This window comes from Sebastes umbrosus, chromosome 8, assembly GCF_015220745.1.
Source record: "Sebastes umbrosus isolate fSebUmb1 chromosome 8, fSebUmb1.pri, whole genome shotgun sequence".
NCBI classification, from domain to species: Eukaryota; Metazoa; Chordata; class Actinopteri; order Perciformes; family Sebastidae; genus Sebastes; species Sebastes umbrosus.
In genome coordinates this window covers 9312461-9330727 of record NC_051276.1, presented here as the reverse complement: position 1 = coordinate 9330727, position 18267 = coordinate 9312461, and the positions used below count along the sequence as shown (strand labels likewise).

Sequence of the window (18267 nt, the reverse complement as noted above, 5' to 3'; positions counted from 1 at the left end):
TTTGACAGCTTGGTCCAAGTTTAGTGAGAACAGACACGTCACACTGGACGGGCTCATTTGCATAAAGTTTAGATTTTTCAACTTTATGCAAAAAATAGACCCTCCAACTCACCACAACACTCCCATCATGCACTGGGCGACTGGAAACACGCAGGCAGCTGAGATGTCGGTGCAGACATAGCCAATTGTGGGTTGTATTTATTCAATCAAACACTACAGCGGTGGTCGCTGCTGACACCCCTGGCGGAGATCTGCACTCTTCTAAGTGCACCATTCTAGTTCAGATATAATTAACTTTTTCACGGCAGCTCATCAAACTCAATAACACTGTCAAAGTTTGTACCAAAATTATATCACACGCTCATATGCTGTATATCTCGATCATAAAATCATAAAAAATAAAATGCTGGTCTACAATATGAACCAGTGTTTATATATATAGAAACGCATTTGCTTCACTACTGAAACATCTCATGCACAGAGAGCTTTCAGTATTTGTTGAGAGGTTTAAAAACATGCTGGATGTGTTCGGATGAAGATGCCCAAAGCTGGGTGTTAATGATATTCTGACCTCATTGATTTTGTGATTATATAAAGTAAAACTGTAACATTCACTAGTTTTATGTATGCAAAGGGAAACATTCTTAGTCACTTCGATTTCAACACATCAAAGGGTTCAGAAAAGAGGTGTGTGGGGGTGGGGGGGGGGGCTTCTTAGAGGACAACAATACAAAAAATACAAATTAAAAATACACTGCACAAAATTAAAAGTTTCACATTTTGGTAGGTTTGAACTCACAGGAAAGCACATCCACAACTAAGTGGGCTCATGGAACATAAAAAAAGGTACAGGCACTTCTTTTTCTGTAAAAAGTAGGTCAGTTCAAAGCTGTAAGGAAAGCCAAAAATAGGAAAATATTACAATAATATCAACCATTTCCTCTTTTAATACCTCAGCTCTGCCTCCATCCTGAGGCCTTCACATCCCAGCTCCAGCCTCCACATGTCTGCGTGTCTAAGCGCGGCCAGAGGCTACACCCATATGGAAATATAACTCGGTGTCTTCACAGAGGGTTCAACATCCCCTTTCTGCATTTAGTAATATTACAAGTTAAATATCCACGCACAGCTAAGAAATTATAATTATGCACTTATATTCAAATGTCAAAGCTGAAATGCAGGTTGGTCACTTAGCAGGAGGTGTATTCATCACTTAGAATGTATTTGAATATGTCTCTCCAATTTGAAATGACTGTTTGTGATTCATGCAGTGATTTCAGTGCATGTCACAACAAAAACATGAATAATCGGGAACTGTAACAAAAGGTTCTTGTGAGGAGAAACCCATGGAAACACTTACAATGGTTTAATTGTAAAAAAAAATTGCCACTCGCTGCAGTGTTTTGATTTTGCAGCCCAGCACATTCAGTCTCCATCCAACAGCTCGGACCCCAGGATGACAAAATACCAGGTCTTGAACAAAATTATCAACTCTTACTATTGGGGCATAAAAATGTTTGCACAATTATGAATATGTTTGGAGAGCACCACACTCCTTAGCACAAACTGCAGAGAACAATGGATCCTTTGTGAAGACACAGCAGTGGACATATTTTTGATATACCTCTCATGTAGGTGCAAAATCACTGCACAGGTATATTCAATATTCCATTTTGGCCATTTCACAATATTTGTACATATGCATGTTATTAAATATTATAAACTGCTACAATGAAAATGGATTACATCCTTGGTAAAAATGGGTCAAAGAAAGTGTAAATATGCAGACAACAAATATTGAAAAAAAGCCAAAGTTTAATATCAAAAAGATATTTATTGGATCTATCAGACCTTGTATGCAAATATACGTTTTATTTTTCATAAAATATGTCATATTTCCATTTGGGGAAAATCAGCTCGACTAACCAATCGCCGTCCCGGACAAACAGCCCAGAAACTGTTGTAAGCTAAGGTGCATCTTCCACAGAGCCAACATGCAAACGAACAGCGAAGAAATGGAACAAACACACACACATACACACACATACACACATACATACATACACACACATACACACATACATACATACACACATACATACACACATACATACACACACACACACACACACACACACACACATACATACACACGCTGAGATACTGCACTCAGAATTCATGGAATTCAAGCAATGTCCACCACCACAAATGATTACCATTGAACACAGGACTTGAGAGTTGGAGGCATAGACGTTAAGAAACAGTAAACGAGTCCAACTGCACCACACACTGTGTGCAGAGCTGAGCGACACTCTGAAGGCTACACGGGCGTCTCACACTGTTATTGGAACTCCACGTTGTAAATGCAAAAGACACAAAAAAAAAGATTAGTTAACCAAATGTCAAGCAGTAAACGCAAACGGTGAGCACAAACGCCTAGACCTGCTTGATCTAGCGCTGTGTTTGTAGGCGGTTTAATCTACATAGCGACGGTGTGTCGCTGCTCTGAAGGCTCATTATTTTCATTTTAAAAACAAAATCTGGAAATTTATTGGCGTTTGAAATTTCAAACTTTAACAATACAAAAATACAATACAAAAAACCCAGGTGAAAATCAGATAACAAAAATACTGTTTGCATCACAAGCACTTTGTAGTTTAACAGCTGCACTATCAATATTTGTATGTTAACAGCGGGCCAGATGACTACATGTAGTATGAGAGGGGTCACCCACACCTTGAGAGAATTATAACCCCAATTCTGCAGCTCTATATGCACTTTAGCATCTTTTAGCTCATCGTTTTCATTTTACTGTTTGGGTTCGCTGTTCTCATCCAGGTTTCTAGTGAAAAAGCTCCGATAAGCCCACGTTACACGACCTGCAGACAGATCAAATTAGAGACTAGCTGGTGAACATACTAAAGCATCTAGTAAGCTAAAGAGCCAGATATTTCCCTCAGGAGTTGGTGGAGACCAAAACAGAACTAAAAGGAGATTATATTGGACTTTAATTCGTCAGGTTTCCAGAGACACGACCCCTAATGAATGCTAATGTTACTCTGTGTCGGCTGGATGTGCAAATAAGGAATAGTTTGCTAACATGTTAGCCAAATCAACTTCTCAGGGCCGTAATACGTTAAACGTGTCATTTTTAGCTTGTCTCGAGTTATGGTAGTTATGATAGCTACTAGTTAAGGCCCAATTATTTTTGAACATAGCTAGCAGCTAGCAGCAATAACTGTTTTTTTGAGGACCTTATTTACTTGCAGAAGGAAACAACAATGTGTGAATGTGATTGGACATAAAACCCATGTAAAAATCCTCATCTATGGTACAAGAAGCCATAGGATGATCACTGGAGATTAGAGACAATAGCCATGTTTCCATTCACGTATATTTATGCGCATTTTGAAGTATCACATTAGGGAAAGCTGTATGGAAACGGCAAAATACGATTAAAACCTCAATTGCGTGAAAAGTTTTTACACTCGCTTGAGGTGGTTTTTGCCTTTGAAAACGAGTTGATGCGCTAAATGGGATATGGAAACGCCTTTACTGAATAAACTCACATGACTGATCAACTGTTTCTGCTGTCTGTGTCTTCCTAGATATATATTTATATTGTCTTTCTTGACAGCATGAAACAATACTAGCTGACGTGAAAGAACTATTGAAACAAATTCCCTTTTTTCTCTCGTGGATGGTTAGATAACCAAGGTGACTTGTTTTGTTTCTGGTTCACAACCTCTACTTCTTCTTCAGCCATGCATAGCCTATACCACCAACTTTTGTTGAAACTACGCAGTCTAGTTTATTTGCTCCAAACCAGTTGATGGAAACGTGCCTAATTTGCATTTATTTTTTGCAACATTTGTATATTTCTCTTAAAATTCGCTTGACAGTTGAATGGAAACATGGTTAATGTAATCTTAGTTGTCTACTTTCACAAGCGTAATATCCTACTCAAGTCTTGGAATGCTTCTATCAGCTCAAATACCGTTTGAGGGTCTTCTGCAGGGTGGGGAAATTAACACCTGTCACCAGGTAAATACTGGCATATATGTTGTGTTCAGTCCTCCAGTCACTTTGGTAGGTAATCAAAGTTTTTGTCAAATAAAAACTCAGTTTGATTGGTAAACTAGTTACAGCGGCTTACAAAGACTTGAATAACCAACAGCCACTGGCCGAAAGAAAAGCTCTGCTCTGGTCTTGTGTATTGCCGCCAACAATCCAAAACCAAAAGAACTAGACAGACCAATGCCAAAAGACAAATGCCAGTTACTGGTGATACAAACACCTGTTGATTCAAACAGGTTAGTAGCAACAAAAGGCAGAGTTGGATTTATGCCCTCATCCGTTACCTAGAGCCCAGTGAGGTCTACAATGGCCTTGATGAAGATGGTGTCGTCGCGTATGTAGGAGTTCTTAGAGTCCAGCTTGGAGAGTGGACAGAAGAGCGGGCAGCCGCTGGCGATGTTCATATCGCTGACGGGCCTCTGGAAGGACGAGGAGGAGATGTCGGGCCGGAAGGCGTCGATGATGTGCTCCCTGTTGTTCTGGTCGAGCAGCATCAGGGTGACCTGGGTACAGATGTTAGGAGTCCAGTCTTACATCTGCTCTGACGGAAAAACTGCAGCAGTTCTAGTCTACAGCATGATGACACTTTAAAGTGCTCGTTAGAATATAATTAACAGTGTATTCAAAATGAATAATGGACCATAGAAAAAAATAACATAAATAAAAAATATTAGTGCACTAAATCTGAAGCAAAATATGAAAATAACATCATCAGTATAATTTTGAACCTGGACCGAGCCAGACCAACTGTTTTCTCTGTTTCAGTCTTGATGCTAATCTAGGCTAACCCCTTCATGGCTGCAGCTCCGTACTTTAAAGTCCCAGTGAAATGGCAGCTACATCATGTTTAACTTGTGGGTGGGGTTAAGCTATGTGTTTATACATTACTGCGGTGGTGGAAGAAGTACTCAGATCTTTTACTTAAGTAAAAAGTAGGAGAAATACTCTGTTACATTAAGTCAAAGTCCTGCATTTAAAATAGTAACAGTACAAAAGTATTAGCATCAATATGTACTTATTTTGCAGATTGTTCCGTTTCATTTCAGAATAATATATTATATTATTGGATTATAATTAATGATGCATTAATGCATTCATGTTGCAGATAAAGGTGGAGCTAATTTTAATCATTTATATACTGCTGGGTAGCTTGTGAATTCCTCCCCGGGATCAATAAACCTATAATAATACATCACAATTTATTTGTTGATTATATTTTGTATTATTATTCTCAATCTGCAAAGTAAAACGCATTAACGATTTTACAATTTGTTTACGAGATTTTTAACCTAATAGTGGGCTCAGTTTTAAAACTAATGAAAATACACATACACGTATTTCTGTCTGCCGGGTAGACACCCTACCTTCTGATTAAAAGGCCACTTGAGCAGTGCGTCGCTGTGTCCTCTCATCACCACAAAGAACAGAGACAGGTGGGTGCCGCGGCCCGTCCCGTCGCCATTCAGGTAGATCCGCAGGCACATCTTGTAGCCGTATTTACTGGTATAAAAGGCTGGAAAACATAATACACCGATAAATGTAATGATGTCTTTTATTCACTATAAGAAGTGTTAATTCTTAAATCAGAAAGGATGCCTCGTCATTGTCTGGATTATAACTTTGAGAAGTTAGTCATCATATGAAGCTGTTACCAGGAGAGAACATCGCAGGGGCGCGGCCAGCCACGGCATCCTGCCTCTTCTTGGTGAAATCCGAGATCTTCCAGACAAAGATGCCGTCGTATGTGGCCGCAGACATCTCCCTCATTTTCCCCTCCATCTCCACGATGGACAGGTCCCTCAGACTCACCGTCCTCTCAAGCTGACGAACCTGCAGCACGGTAACGCATAAACAAGACAGTTGACTTATCTTAAAAAGCTATCTTTGAGTTCTTCGCTGAGACCAAAACCAATGCTCCCCGAAAAGTAGAGTGCTGTAGTGTATTTTCACGAATGCGATGAGCAAACACCTGATTTAAACACTTCATTTACCGTTAACACTTGCATTACGTTACCCTTTTTAAGGATGATTTGAGCATGAAGTGACCCTTTCAAATTCTCTATTAATTTCTGTTGCCTTTTACAATCTAATTTCCTTTTGGGACCGTTAAGATTTCAACTTAATCTGGTGGAAATCACAGCTGGACTGCAGAGGTCATGTGTCATTTTGTCACCTTGTTGTTGAGGATCTCAATCTTGTCCTGGTCCAGTCGGTGTTGGCGATTATAGGCCTCCATGGTGGTGCAGGAGCGCTCCATCTCTCGGTTGAGGACGCAGACGATGTTCTCGAACGTGCTCACTTTGAGCTCCAGCTCCTGGCAGCGTCGGCTCAGCTCAGCCACCTTGGTCTTTTCGCTCTGGAGCTGCAGCTCCAGGGCGGCGCCCACGGCGCTGGGCAGCGGGGTGAAGGACGTGACCAGGGTCGGGGCGCACGCACCCTGCACGGAAGCTGCCGCACCACCCCCACCCCCACCACCCAGCTGGCTCATCTTCTGCTCCAGGTCCCTCAAGGACTGGTGGAGCTCTTGCAGCTTGTGGCTGGCCACCTCCAGGCTCTGGGGCTGCAGGCTCTCCAGGCTCACCTTGATGCCCATGATGAAATGCAGGAGCAGGTTGAGGTGTTCGTACGAACACTGCCGCTCATGGTCATGGATCTTCTCTTTCTCCACCTCCACTCAAAGAAAGATACAAGCAGAAACCCATTAAGAACACAAACAACAGTCCTCAATCGTTACATACAAACAGAAATCAACTTGTATGATGTTATGTGAAATTGTGCCACAGAAGAAGAAACGAATAAAAGCATACAGCAAATAAATAATGGAGCTTATAATGGAAATATACGCTATACAAAGTATTCATCGCCGCAATGTTTCATGCTTTATCGTTTCACCACATTGACACTGAACAACAGAAAAAATGTTTTGACGTCAAAGTGTTCTCACAATAATAAGTACAACTTTTCACACCCTTTACTATGATATATTTTTTGAAGTCGAATATTAAAATTGAATAGAGACTAGCTACGTGTAATGACGGTGTGCCATTAATGTTATGTTAAATACACCTGATTAGTCAGTTTCCTGTCAAAAAACACAGGATGGAGAGAAAAAGACATTATAAACTAATTCAATATACTGATAATTAAAAGGACCATTCAATGGAAGGACTATCCTTCTGAGTACAGTAAGGTCAATTATAAAAACTACAATTGCTGCCTCACGGTTGTATGCCTCCACCAACCAGTCAAGATGTAGTTTACATCCATGTCTGTCCAAAATGTCATCACTTCATAAATTTATCTTATCTAGCATTAAATTGTCATAATTAGCATATGAATTCTTGAGTTATGGCCAAAAATGTGTTTTGTGAGGTCCCAGTGACCTTTGACCATCAAATTCTAATCAGTTCATCCTTGAGTCCAAGTGGACGTTTCTGCCAAATTTGTGCTTCTACTAAATATTGACGTCAGGATTTCCGTCGCCGGTCCATTTGTCCTGGAAGATTTCTATGTCCCGGACAAATGGGAGAAATTCCCATCAAATATTATCTGTGTTTATTGAGCTTTGAAACAATTGATAGGTAAGCTATATAAGAATGACATTCATTTTGGCAGGAGCCACGGCACCAGCAGACTGCATCTCAGACTCATTGTCTTCATTGTCATTAGACCTGCTCGGTTTCAGAAAATACTTGTGAAGGTTTGCTTGTTTGGCCAAATCCAATCTCTTTGCTCGTCGCCATTTGCCGTTATGGTGGTTAGGCAGGCTACGGCATTCAATCCCAGTGTGCGCTTTAGACTGAGCTTTTTCTGGCAGAAAGCGCTGACAGGGTGCTGGGAAGCGCTTCATCCGCAGTGATGACACCAGCGCCTTTCTGAATAGATCAGAGATTTTCAACTAGAGCGATCGGAGCGGCCGCACAAAAATGTCAGAGCGCTCTGAAAAAACAAACAAAATGTTCACTTTTTCTGTTGATCAGTATTGAAAAGCCTAAACACACCATGATAACGCCGTTTCATGTGTTATCATGACACACACACACACACATCGTACTCAACAAAACAGGATTCATTTACAGGCATGCAGCAACAAATTCTGTAATAACTGTTGAATTATGTAATAACCTTTGCAACCTAAAGAAAATGTCTGTTGTTTTATCAACATAATATTAACTTATTTTCTCACATATTAGTTAATATACTGGGAAAATCATGTTATCGTACTTTTTTTAGTTAAACCATTTGTCTGAAAATGTAATTTATAATCTTTCTGTCGACCAAGTGTGAGATTTTGTTGAATTTTGCCAAGTTATTACATGATCCAGTAGTTGTGACGTTAGCCAGTGTTACACAAATTATGACAAAAATGTCTACTTACAGACGTATCGCAGCCAACAACATGAAATCTGCATGGTGCTTTAAATTTACCGCAGAACTTAATATGGTCCACATACTGCAAAACAAAACAAAAAAAAAATGAAGGAAGCTGATGATCTATAGAAGACGTTGTAGAATCTGATCCCTATAGCTAAATGGTAAATGAGATCAATCCAACAGAATTATGAGAAATCACTTGAAAAATAAATATCTGGAATACCTTTTCTCTGGGGATCTTTTTCTTTGCACAACCTTCACAAATCATCGGGTACTTTGGACAGATTTCATCATGAGCCTAAAAAAAAAAAAGTTCACAATAAGAGAAATATCTATATACTGTATATGGTGCAGTTGGCATCAGTATTTTTTACAACAATTTTACTAAATATATGTTGAGATGAGTTTGCAGCAAGTTAAAATTCACGCCAACATCCCCCGCTATTTAACATTGTGTGAGTTTTTGTCTATGTTCATCTGTATATGAATGCATAGAGGAGAGTGTTAGTGTTCCAGGAATATAAGAACCATGTCGATGGGACATAATGAGTTTTACTAATGTCCAAAAATCTATAAATAGTACAACATGAAAAAAGTTAATTTTAATGGATTTTGTATATATATATTATTACTCTTTGTCTTACTTCAATTTATGGAGTTCCAGCCAGTGCTTGAATTGGACCAAAAAAGGGTGTCAGTTCCTTAATTCAGCAGTTGCATGATATGATCATCACATGAGTGAGTCTTGAATATATTTATATTGGGGCTGCAAAATTTAACGCGATAACGCAAATTTGTTTTAACGGCATTCATTTCTTTAAAGCATTAACGCAATTCATCCTCCTGGGGTTGAAGCGGGCTCAGTTTTAAAGATAGAGTGAAGATTACTGGTAACATATTAAACTAGAAAAACCTAGAATCCATTGGTACCAACCATGTCAGGGTAGCTTGTCGCCAAAGAGGTTAAATAATGCTCCAAAGTTGGGCTAAATTTTGATGAGGAAAAACTGGCATGGCCATTTTCAAAGGGGTCCCTTGACCTCTGACCTCATGATATGTGATTGAAAATGGGTTCTATGGGTACCCACGAGTCTCCCCTTTACAGAAATGCCCACTTTATGATAATCACATGCAGTTTTGGGCAAGTCATAGTCAAGTCAGCACACTGACACACTGACAGCTGTTGTTGCATGTTGGGCTGCAGTTTGCCATGTTATGATTTGAGCATATTTTTTTATGCTAAATGCAGTACCTGTGAGGGTTTCTGGACCATATATGTCATTGTTTTGTGTTGTTAATTGATTTCCAACAATAGATATAAACATACATTTGCATAAAGCAGCATATTTGCCCACTCCCGTGTCGATTTGAGTTTTAAATACTTGACAAATCTCTATGGGCGAGACTGCATTTATTTAGCTCCAATGATGCAGTCACCTCAAATGTCACCTTGAAGTTGGCTACAGTGGGTCACATCAACAGAAATTGAGTATAACTAAAAATTGAATTCATTCCTTTCATTGTTGCATTGGCTTGAGCCAGAAAACCTGCAGGCCTTCAGTGCTTGTTGTCACACTTTTTTTTTTACATGCACCTTTCCCTTTCACCTCACACACTATCTTTGCCTCATGACCCCTCTTACGAGAGTGGACAACAGGCACGATGTGGATAATGAATATCCCTCGCTAGAGTTTTCAAGTCACAAGTAGTCAGCAGTTAATGGTAGGGTTGGGCGATGCTGAGAAACCAGCAAGAGTACACTAGATTTTTACAAATGATCCAACGGAAAAACTCAGCCCAGTGTTGTGCCAACTCTTTTCCAATGAAAGTAGCTATCAGCACTAGCTCCAAAAGTCTCTAAATACAGAGAGAAAGTCGCCAAGTCTTCAACACTGACAGCCCGTCGCTTCAGGCCTCCCTCCAAAACCACTCCCCCAAAATTATCATTATGAACATAAACAACCAACATGGCTACTGTTAGTACTCACAGCTCATGAATGAAACGATTGGACGGGTTTATTACAGTCCTGCGACAGCCACAGATACCACATTTTTTTCTTTTTTTTCATCAGAGCATTTGATTTACTGACTGCTGTCGGGATGTAATGAGAATTTCAACAAATATAACAACATCTTTCCCTTTCTTTTCCCCCTCCACTTTTTTTTTTTTTTATCTTTTTTCTCCTCTCTATTGATGATGTGTCATTTCCTTGTTGTTCGAGCAATAGGCTTGCACATTGATGGAGAACTGATTAGTGTAACACAATAAAAGGTGTGCAAGCTACTGCTGAATGCTGCATGCTATGTTGGTCGCAGCGCGTTGGTCATTTTATACAATTGCCATGTAAAATAAAGGCCTTTTTATTATACAATACTAAAGTGTGCCTTGGAATATTTTTGAGGGAGACTTGCATTTTGTACTTTTATGAGACCATATTCCACCCACGCAATGAGCCGTTCACAAGACTGAATGAGCCCGATACACCTGTATGTGATTACCACAAAGACCCAGCAGCGCTTCTACTCCGTTGTCTTCATATATAAGATTACCAACCATTCCTTTAACACAACCCATTCAACAAACCCTAAAGACAGGAAGTCAGTGGACGACTGGAGAAAGATCATCTACAACCAAGTTACCATTTGAGCCAAGTTCTGTACCTCCATCGTGTTAGGACAGTTACTTTTTTTCGAGGATGGCTGTGAGATATGGTTGAATGCTCCGGGAAAGCTAATAACTGAACCTCGAGTTTAGAATATCTTATAAACGACATTTAATAACACACATTGATCGTAACATAAGTATGTTTATGCCTGGACTAAACAGGATCATGCAGGTATCATGTTACAATATTAAACTACAATATATCCCTGAAACATCTCCCTAACTGAAGTCATATACAGTGAACAGTGTTTGATTATAGTAATACAGAGAAGTCTGACCTTGATGTTCTTTAACAGGAAGGGTTCTTTGCAGTATTTGCAGTTGAGCGTCCTCTCTGGACACTCTCTCTCGTTGTGGCGCTCCTGTTCGTTGGCTCTCATCAGCTCTTTGCAGGAGGGACACAGGATGATCATGAAGTCACAGTTGCCCTCATGGTTCGCCTGCAGGTGACCAACAAAAATAATGTTCACTTATTGTTCGATGAACTTGGGTGCACCTTCGTGAGTGTGGTGGCAACGTCATGGAATATGATTATGTCACGCTGGTTCTTTACATAACGTTAGTCCTGAATATAATTCATGTTCAACATGACAAGCCGCCTACTTTTTTCAGAGACTTTTATTAAAGTCAACACTTTAACAAACAGCAATGACGAGGTGGTGAGGTTATGATGTGAAATAGAAACTTCACATGTGTAGGGTAGGTATTTAAGGTAACTTAGAAGTTTCAAAGAATAAATTAAAAAAATATAAAATCAATAAGAAGAAGAAAGACCAAAAACTCCAGATGTGTGTAAAAATTGCACATTGCTGATATTAATTAGAAAATAATGAATAAATAAGTCGAAAAATTATTTTATTGTAGACTTTGCACATGAAAATAGAACGAGTATTTCTTGAGTGTGCAGTAAAAAAAGAAATGACACCGCTCCAAAAAGTAGACACTAGACTACATTTAGGAAATAAGTGCGGCAATGATTCAGGCTTAGTCGTGCAAAAAGCGTTTTTCAATGTGGAAATGAGAATATTAGTCGGGTACGTGTCATGTAGTATTTTCAGATAGGTTTCTCATGTTGTCAAGTTGTTCTAATTGGTGAACAGAAATAACACATGATGACTAAAGGTTACAGTTTGTAACGTCGCTAATATGATTTCATTAAAGGGGACACACACATTGGCTTCTCACAAACCAATCAGAGAGGACTGGCATTTTTCAGGAGGGGGCACTTCAAGAGATAGGTGCTAAAACAGAGTGTTTCAGACAGAGGGTGAATACAGGTATATTCAGACAGACGGGATGAGAAAAATAAAGTGTTTTTGAACAATAAAGCATGTAAACATGTTCTAGTAGAAACCCAAAATACAAGCATGAACCTGAAAATGAGCATGATATGGGACCTTTAATGCACACTTCTGTACACCGTCATCTGAAAACACACAATTTATCATCCAGTCCTCCAGTTAGCCAAACGGTCACCAAATGTCTTAGAGCTTTGTTTTGTGTAAAATAAGAACAGCTGTCTGGAGGACAGGTCTCCAACATGCCAGGCCATGTGGCTCCGGCATAATGGAATTGGTTTATTTGTGAAAAATAAAGAGAATGATTCCAGAAACATACAGCATAAGATTTCAATTGGGGTACACACTATCTCTTATGCTTTGCCTCTTTCAGGCTCTAATTGTGAAGTTGTACCAACTCAGCACTAATTTTGAGATATTAAGAGGGGTGTATCGTTTTTTTTCCAAATAAAGACGTACTAACTCTAAAGCAGCAGACGCTGCCTTCGGTATTTATGCCCCAAGTAGATGGAACACCCTGTCTGAGGACCTGAGAGAGACGAACACAAGCAGGTTGACGTTTCTCTTCAAAACAACAAAGTGTAGGTTTCTGTACTTGCACTTGTTTAACTATTATATGTAATTTTATGTAAATCACATTGTGTTGCATTTTTATTGTGTATGAAATGTGCTATATAAATAAGGTTGCGTTGATAGTACAAGAAACAACTGCAAATGTTTTGGAAGAGCAGAGGTCTCAGTAAGTAGCTGGTAGAGCAGATAAACTACACCAGCCACGGTGTGAATTACACTTAAGACATTTGACTGGGAGGTGAGAGCGGGGTGTTTCATTTCCATGCCTGCTTCACATTAATGCGCACCTCAAATTCTTTGATAGTTCCCGTCCACGTGCATCCTTCATTGGGACAGACGGCTGCCAAGGCCTCCACCTCTCTCCGAGCTGCATTGTCAGGGAAAGCCTGCGTGGAGAAGCAGAGGTTGTTGTTTGTGTCTTCAGTTACAGTCGGAGGGGTGCTGTTACAAACACACTCTGCATCAGTTTCCACATCAGATCTCACTTTTCTCCCCTGGCTCTAATTTCTCCAGGACATAATATGGTCATTCTAGGGACACAGGACTATAGTTGATCCATCTACTCTCTGTCTACGCTGCCAAGAATTATAGAGCAATCAAAGTTTTTGTTGTGTTGGCTCAATACTCCAGCACATTGGACCTGAAAACAAACAATGGCTATGACGTTACAGTGCTGACTCTGCAGGGTTTTTATACCCACAGAAATGTTGGCTCTCATCACCTTTAACCCATAGATACCAAACCAGGTCCCAATGACAGACTCGTCATTATGTGAACAAACTAGGGAACTTAAAGTTACTACGAGGAACTTGTGAACAAAAGCGATAGTGTGTCCGAGCACCAGAGTCCCTTTAGAAAACTTCTCGTCCTGGTTCTGGTTCTCCCGTGACTCCCTTTCCTCCAGCGGGCCCAGCAATGCAGCCTGGGCCTCCAGCAGCGTGGTGTCGGTGTTGGATCCCAGCGAGGACCAACAGAGCAGCGAGGAGAAGCTCTGCTCTTTGCTGGAGGAGGATCGGCCTCTGCCAGGTGCAGAGCTCTCCACCTCCCGCCGGAGCTCCGACTGTAGATCGAAGGCGACAGCGAAGCCGGATCTGTCCGCGTTAGGCTGGTCGCTGCTGGAGGCCCCACTGGAGTCTGAGCTGAAGGAGTTTCTGGCGAACCTGAACCATTTCATCAGATTTCACGCAGAATCCAAATAGCCAATATCTTCTTGCCGATGGTCTCATTTACTTACAGTATGTAGGTCGTATAGAGGCATCAGTATTGAATTGAGACTGTTTCATAAGCAGTTAAAAGTTCTTTGTAGTAACTTTAAATGCATACTAATGCAATATTTAATGTAACTGTGAGGAAAAAAAAGATGCATAAGGTGAAAATGTACGTACACCGCCCTGCTTGAGAATGGAGGTGGGTTCCTCAAACAAGTCTTCTTTGATGCAAGCGCTGCATTTCTGCGGTCCAGAACTTGAAGGGAGGAAAAGCAAAATATTACATTAGTATAGATACTGTACCAGACATTATCATCACCGCCATCCAGGTGCTGTTAAAGTCTGTCGAGTTCACTCTTGACCCTGGGATCGGTGATTATGACAGTAAAATCTCAACTCAACATTTCGTCTGAGCTTTCAACTGCATTTCATGGTCTTCAAGTGAACGCCAGACCAATAACTACAGCTCCATTTTCTGACGAAGACCTTGAGACAGTGTTTTTTAGTTGTCGAGATCGGTCTTGGTTTCGAAGGTTGGAAATGGAATTGACCTCATTTTTTTACTCTGGCTCAGTTTCATTTTTCAAGCAAAATTGACAAATATTGACTGGTTCCAGCTTCAGCGGTTTTGTATATCATTCTAAATTGAATATCTTTGGGTTTTTAGACAGTTAGAACAAAACTAATCATTTGAAGATGTCAATTTTTGCTGCAGGAAAATATGATTTCTGACATTTTATAGACAAAACGATTAACCGATTCATTGAGAAAAACATCGGCAGATTAATCAATAATGAAAACAGTCGTTAGCTGCAGCCCTACACACATACTACAGTCTGCTTTGTCATTTTATTGAAGATACAGCAGAAGCTGTAGAGGCACCAGCTTTAGTACCTAAACTTCATAACAAATTGGCGTATTGTTTACATTTATATTCACACATGAAAGCAGAATACTGTGACAAAATATGATAACAAGGAAGAATAACATGTTTGTATTGGTTGCAATAGTTTAATTACTGGAAACTCTGTGTCACTGTATACAGTGTGTACCTTGACAAGTTCCCATCAGGTACAGCATACATAGAGAGACCCAGAAACCAACCAGCACTCCTATGTGGGAATATTACAACCTGGTAAGTTTCCTGTGTGTCATTTAGTTGTGTAAATTTGATTAACTAAAACAATATTATATAAAGTAACAGAATTAATGTCTAGATATCAACAGAGGGACCTGGGAGACCTACTTTAGTATTTATATTATACAACAATGTAAACACAAATTTAATTAATTAAGCTATTAGATTATTATTATTATTAGCAAGGTCAACACTACTGGATTTCCACTTGAAGAAGCCTGATTTCTTGGCCATATGTTCTAAGATCAGTTGATTTATTTATTTCATTTGTATTCATTGTAGTCACATAATGTACTACACTGATAGTCATCCCCAATAGTAATCATACAGAATCACAGAATCTGATTTTTGAGTACCATAGGGTTTGTGAATAAGGCCATATGCTCAACAAAGAGAGCAGACAGGAGAAAGTGTTGCTGTGGCAGCAAACATTAGGCCACTCTTGCACCAAAAATTACTGATCTAAAATACAACTAAATGTGAAAGTGAAAAAAATGGCACACACACATGCGCACTGTGAGAAGGAAAAATCAGTGATCTCACTGCCAAGCTTAATGTCGTCTCACTGCACCCTTAGTGCGAATCAGAAAAATAATAATAATAATAATAATAATAATAATAATAGCCAATATGGGATTTTTTATGTGTTTCATGATAAGAAAAGAAAAAGAAAAAAAAGAAAGCAAATGAGTCATACTCTCCTTCCTTCTGCTGTCATTCTAATAGAGAAAAACTATTGTAAAGTACACGTATAGTATGTATAGGATATACCCTTGTCGGGTCACTGTATCTACCATATGGATAAAGGTCATCCCAAACTCCCATCAGAAAATGCCCAGTTTAATGTTTGGCTCGCTTATCCACAAAAGATACATGGTGAATTGAATATATTGTGAAGGTGTTAACAGGTCCCAGACCTTCCAGTCAATTCGGCATACATCAACCTGACTTTAACACAATACACTGTCAAGTTCAACTCTTCCCACATCTCCACTGCTTGCTCGGGCCAGCCACAACAGAGGCTAGCGGAGGACTAGACTACGAGGCAACCTGGCACAACCCGTCACACACAAGTGGAGATTTCATTGGGATCAAGTGGTGATTGGTGAATTACATGCACGCCGAATTGTGCAGTGGGTCTGTAATGTATACACCATAACTTGTCTTTGTGCTCGTATATCGCGTTACCTAACAATAAGCAGGGCATGGTTAAATTGAGAGATATTTGAAGGAGGGCTGGTTGACAAGCTCTGATTGCTCTCCCCATCTAGCTAGCTCCCTAGCAATGACACTATACTCACCTCACAATTTTGTTGAAACAGAAGGAACAAAAACGGTGACCGCACTGAGCTTGCAAGGGCCTCCTCAACACTTTCTGGCACGAATTGCACAGATGCTTGTCTTCCAGGTTGTTGGCCAGTATTTTCTTTGGGAAGCCCGGTTTGTTTCCTTCCAGGGAAGATGGTGGAGACGGCTCCTGTGCAGCCATTATTCCCCTTGAACAATATCGAGGTACTCAGCGGGGTGTGTTCAAGACAGCAAACACACAGCTGAATGTGATGTTAGTAACAACGACCCATTGCTCTTTGAACATTTATTAACAATATGTATCCCTGCTTATGTTAAGAACGCATAGGGATATTTGATCTGCACTGATAAATAAGAGAGCAGGCGTTTTCATGTGATAGATGTGACAGCTGAGGAGGATGCTGTGTTCAGCTGTAGGTGACTACGTCTACCGCTGGAGGGCGCCAGCCCGAGAGAGGAGCAGCTATAGACGGGTACCAGCATCAGGAAGCAGGCTGCGATGCGCTGGACTGGACTGGACTAGACCTGGACCTGGATCATGGGGATTGGACCAGAGCTGCTGCTGCAAAGTAGACACATTTAGTCAGTCTAATGTCGGAAGTGTTGTCATTGTCTCTTCAAAATAAAAGGATGTGCATACTCATCATGCATTCACTCATAGTGTTATTTTTTATTTCTATTGCCCAGAAGTCAATGTAGATGTTTAAACCAATATCCCCCTCACAAAGCCGATCCCAGCTGACATGTAGCACAGGGAGCGCACACCCTAGGTCACCAGACTATCACATGCACAATTTAGAGTCAACAGTTAACCTAACCTGCATGTCTTTGGACTGTGGGAGGAAACCAGAGAACCCAGAGAAAACCCTACGCTAACACGGGGAGAACATACAAACTACACACAGAAGGACCCCAAGCCAGGTTTGACCCTGTGACCCTCTTGCTGTTAGGCGACAGTGCTAACCACAAATTACAAAATTAGACACATTTTGCATTTACTGCTAGTGGTATTGATCACTGCAGATAGTTTTGCTATTATGTGCCCAGATTTTCAGATATCTCCCTCTGAGATTTTTGGTACCCCTCCAATCTTCTAAAGAAGTAGGGCCTCCTGTATGCCGAGTAGATAGTCTAAGTGATGTCTGTGGATTATCCTGAGTAACAGGACATTGTTTGCTGGAAAAATACTGTTGACTTTTCATCACAATGTAGTGCATCAGATAGAGTTCAGTTATGGAATCATAGATGTTAAAATTTCCATTTCCTCTTGAGCGCTTTTAGGATTTCACCATCCATGTTGGTTCAACAGCTGAAGTTCATTATTGACCTGGGAAACTCCATCAGCTGATGATATAAGATAAGATAAGATAAGATATTCCTTTATTAGTCCCGCAGTGGGGACATTTGCAGTGTACAGCAGCAAAGGGGAAAGCTAAACAAAGTGTAACAAAATATGAACCATTTAAAAAGAAGGAAGTATAAAAAAAGGAGCAGTATATACAGTATTGATAATAAACAGACTGTTAACAAAATTGCACAAGTGGAAAATGATATTGCACAGTACAAATTACACCTGAGTAGTACTGATAGACAGTCGGTGTACAGTAAAGTGCAGTTCTTGTCAGT

The 18267-nt window shown here is 40.1% G+C and overlaps 1 protein-coding gene across 3 annotated transcripts; it reads right to left on the bottom strand.

Moving 5' to 3' along the window:
• Positions 1–770: 770 nt before the first annotated feature.
• traf2a (Tnf receptor-associated factor 2a) lies at positions 771–17193 on the bottom strand. 3 transcript variants are annotated; one of them, XM_037778791.1, is made up of 11 exons: positions 16635–17193; positions 14373–14451; positions 13275–13373; positions 11395–11556; positions 8675–8749; positions 8456–8530; positions 6251–6745; positions 5730–5907; positions 5442–5590; positions 4362–4580; positions 771–889 (listed from the first exon to the last, which is right to left on the bottom strand). In XM_037778791.1, the coding sequence occupies exons 1-10, from the start codon at positions 16820–16822 to the stop codon at positions 4362–4364; spliced, it is 1719 nt and encodes a 572-aa protein (XP_037634719.1). In that variant the 5' UTR covers positions 16823–17193; the 3' UTR covers positions 771–889. The 3 variants fall into 3 exon arrangements, with proteins under 3 accessions (XP_037634719.1, XP_037634718.1, XP_037634720.1); XM_037778790.1 differs by having other exon boundaries at positions 771–4580; XM_037778792.1 differs by lacking the exon at positions 8456–8530 and having other exon boundaries at positions 771–4580.
• Positions 17194–18267: the final 1074 nt, after the last annotated feature.

What these genes read in the sequence shown, in the direction of transcription:
- traf2a (XM_037778790.1), bottom strand. Translation starts at nt 16,822, where the DNA reads ATGGCTGCACAGGAGCCGTCTCCACCATCTTCCCTGGAAGGAAACAAA. An exon ending in GAACTATCAAAGAATTTGAG is followed by an intron (nt 11,557 to 13,274) that starts GTGCGCATTAAT and finishes GGTCACCTGCAG; the next exon opens with GCGAACCATGAGGGCAACTG. An exon ending in TTGTTGGCTGCGATACGTCT is followed by an intron (nt 6,746 to 8,455) that starts GTAAGTAGACAT and finishes CTTTGAGTGGAG; the next exon opens with GTGGAGAAAGAGAAGATCCA.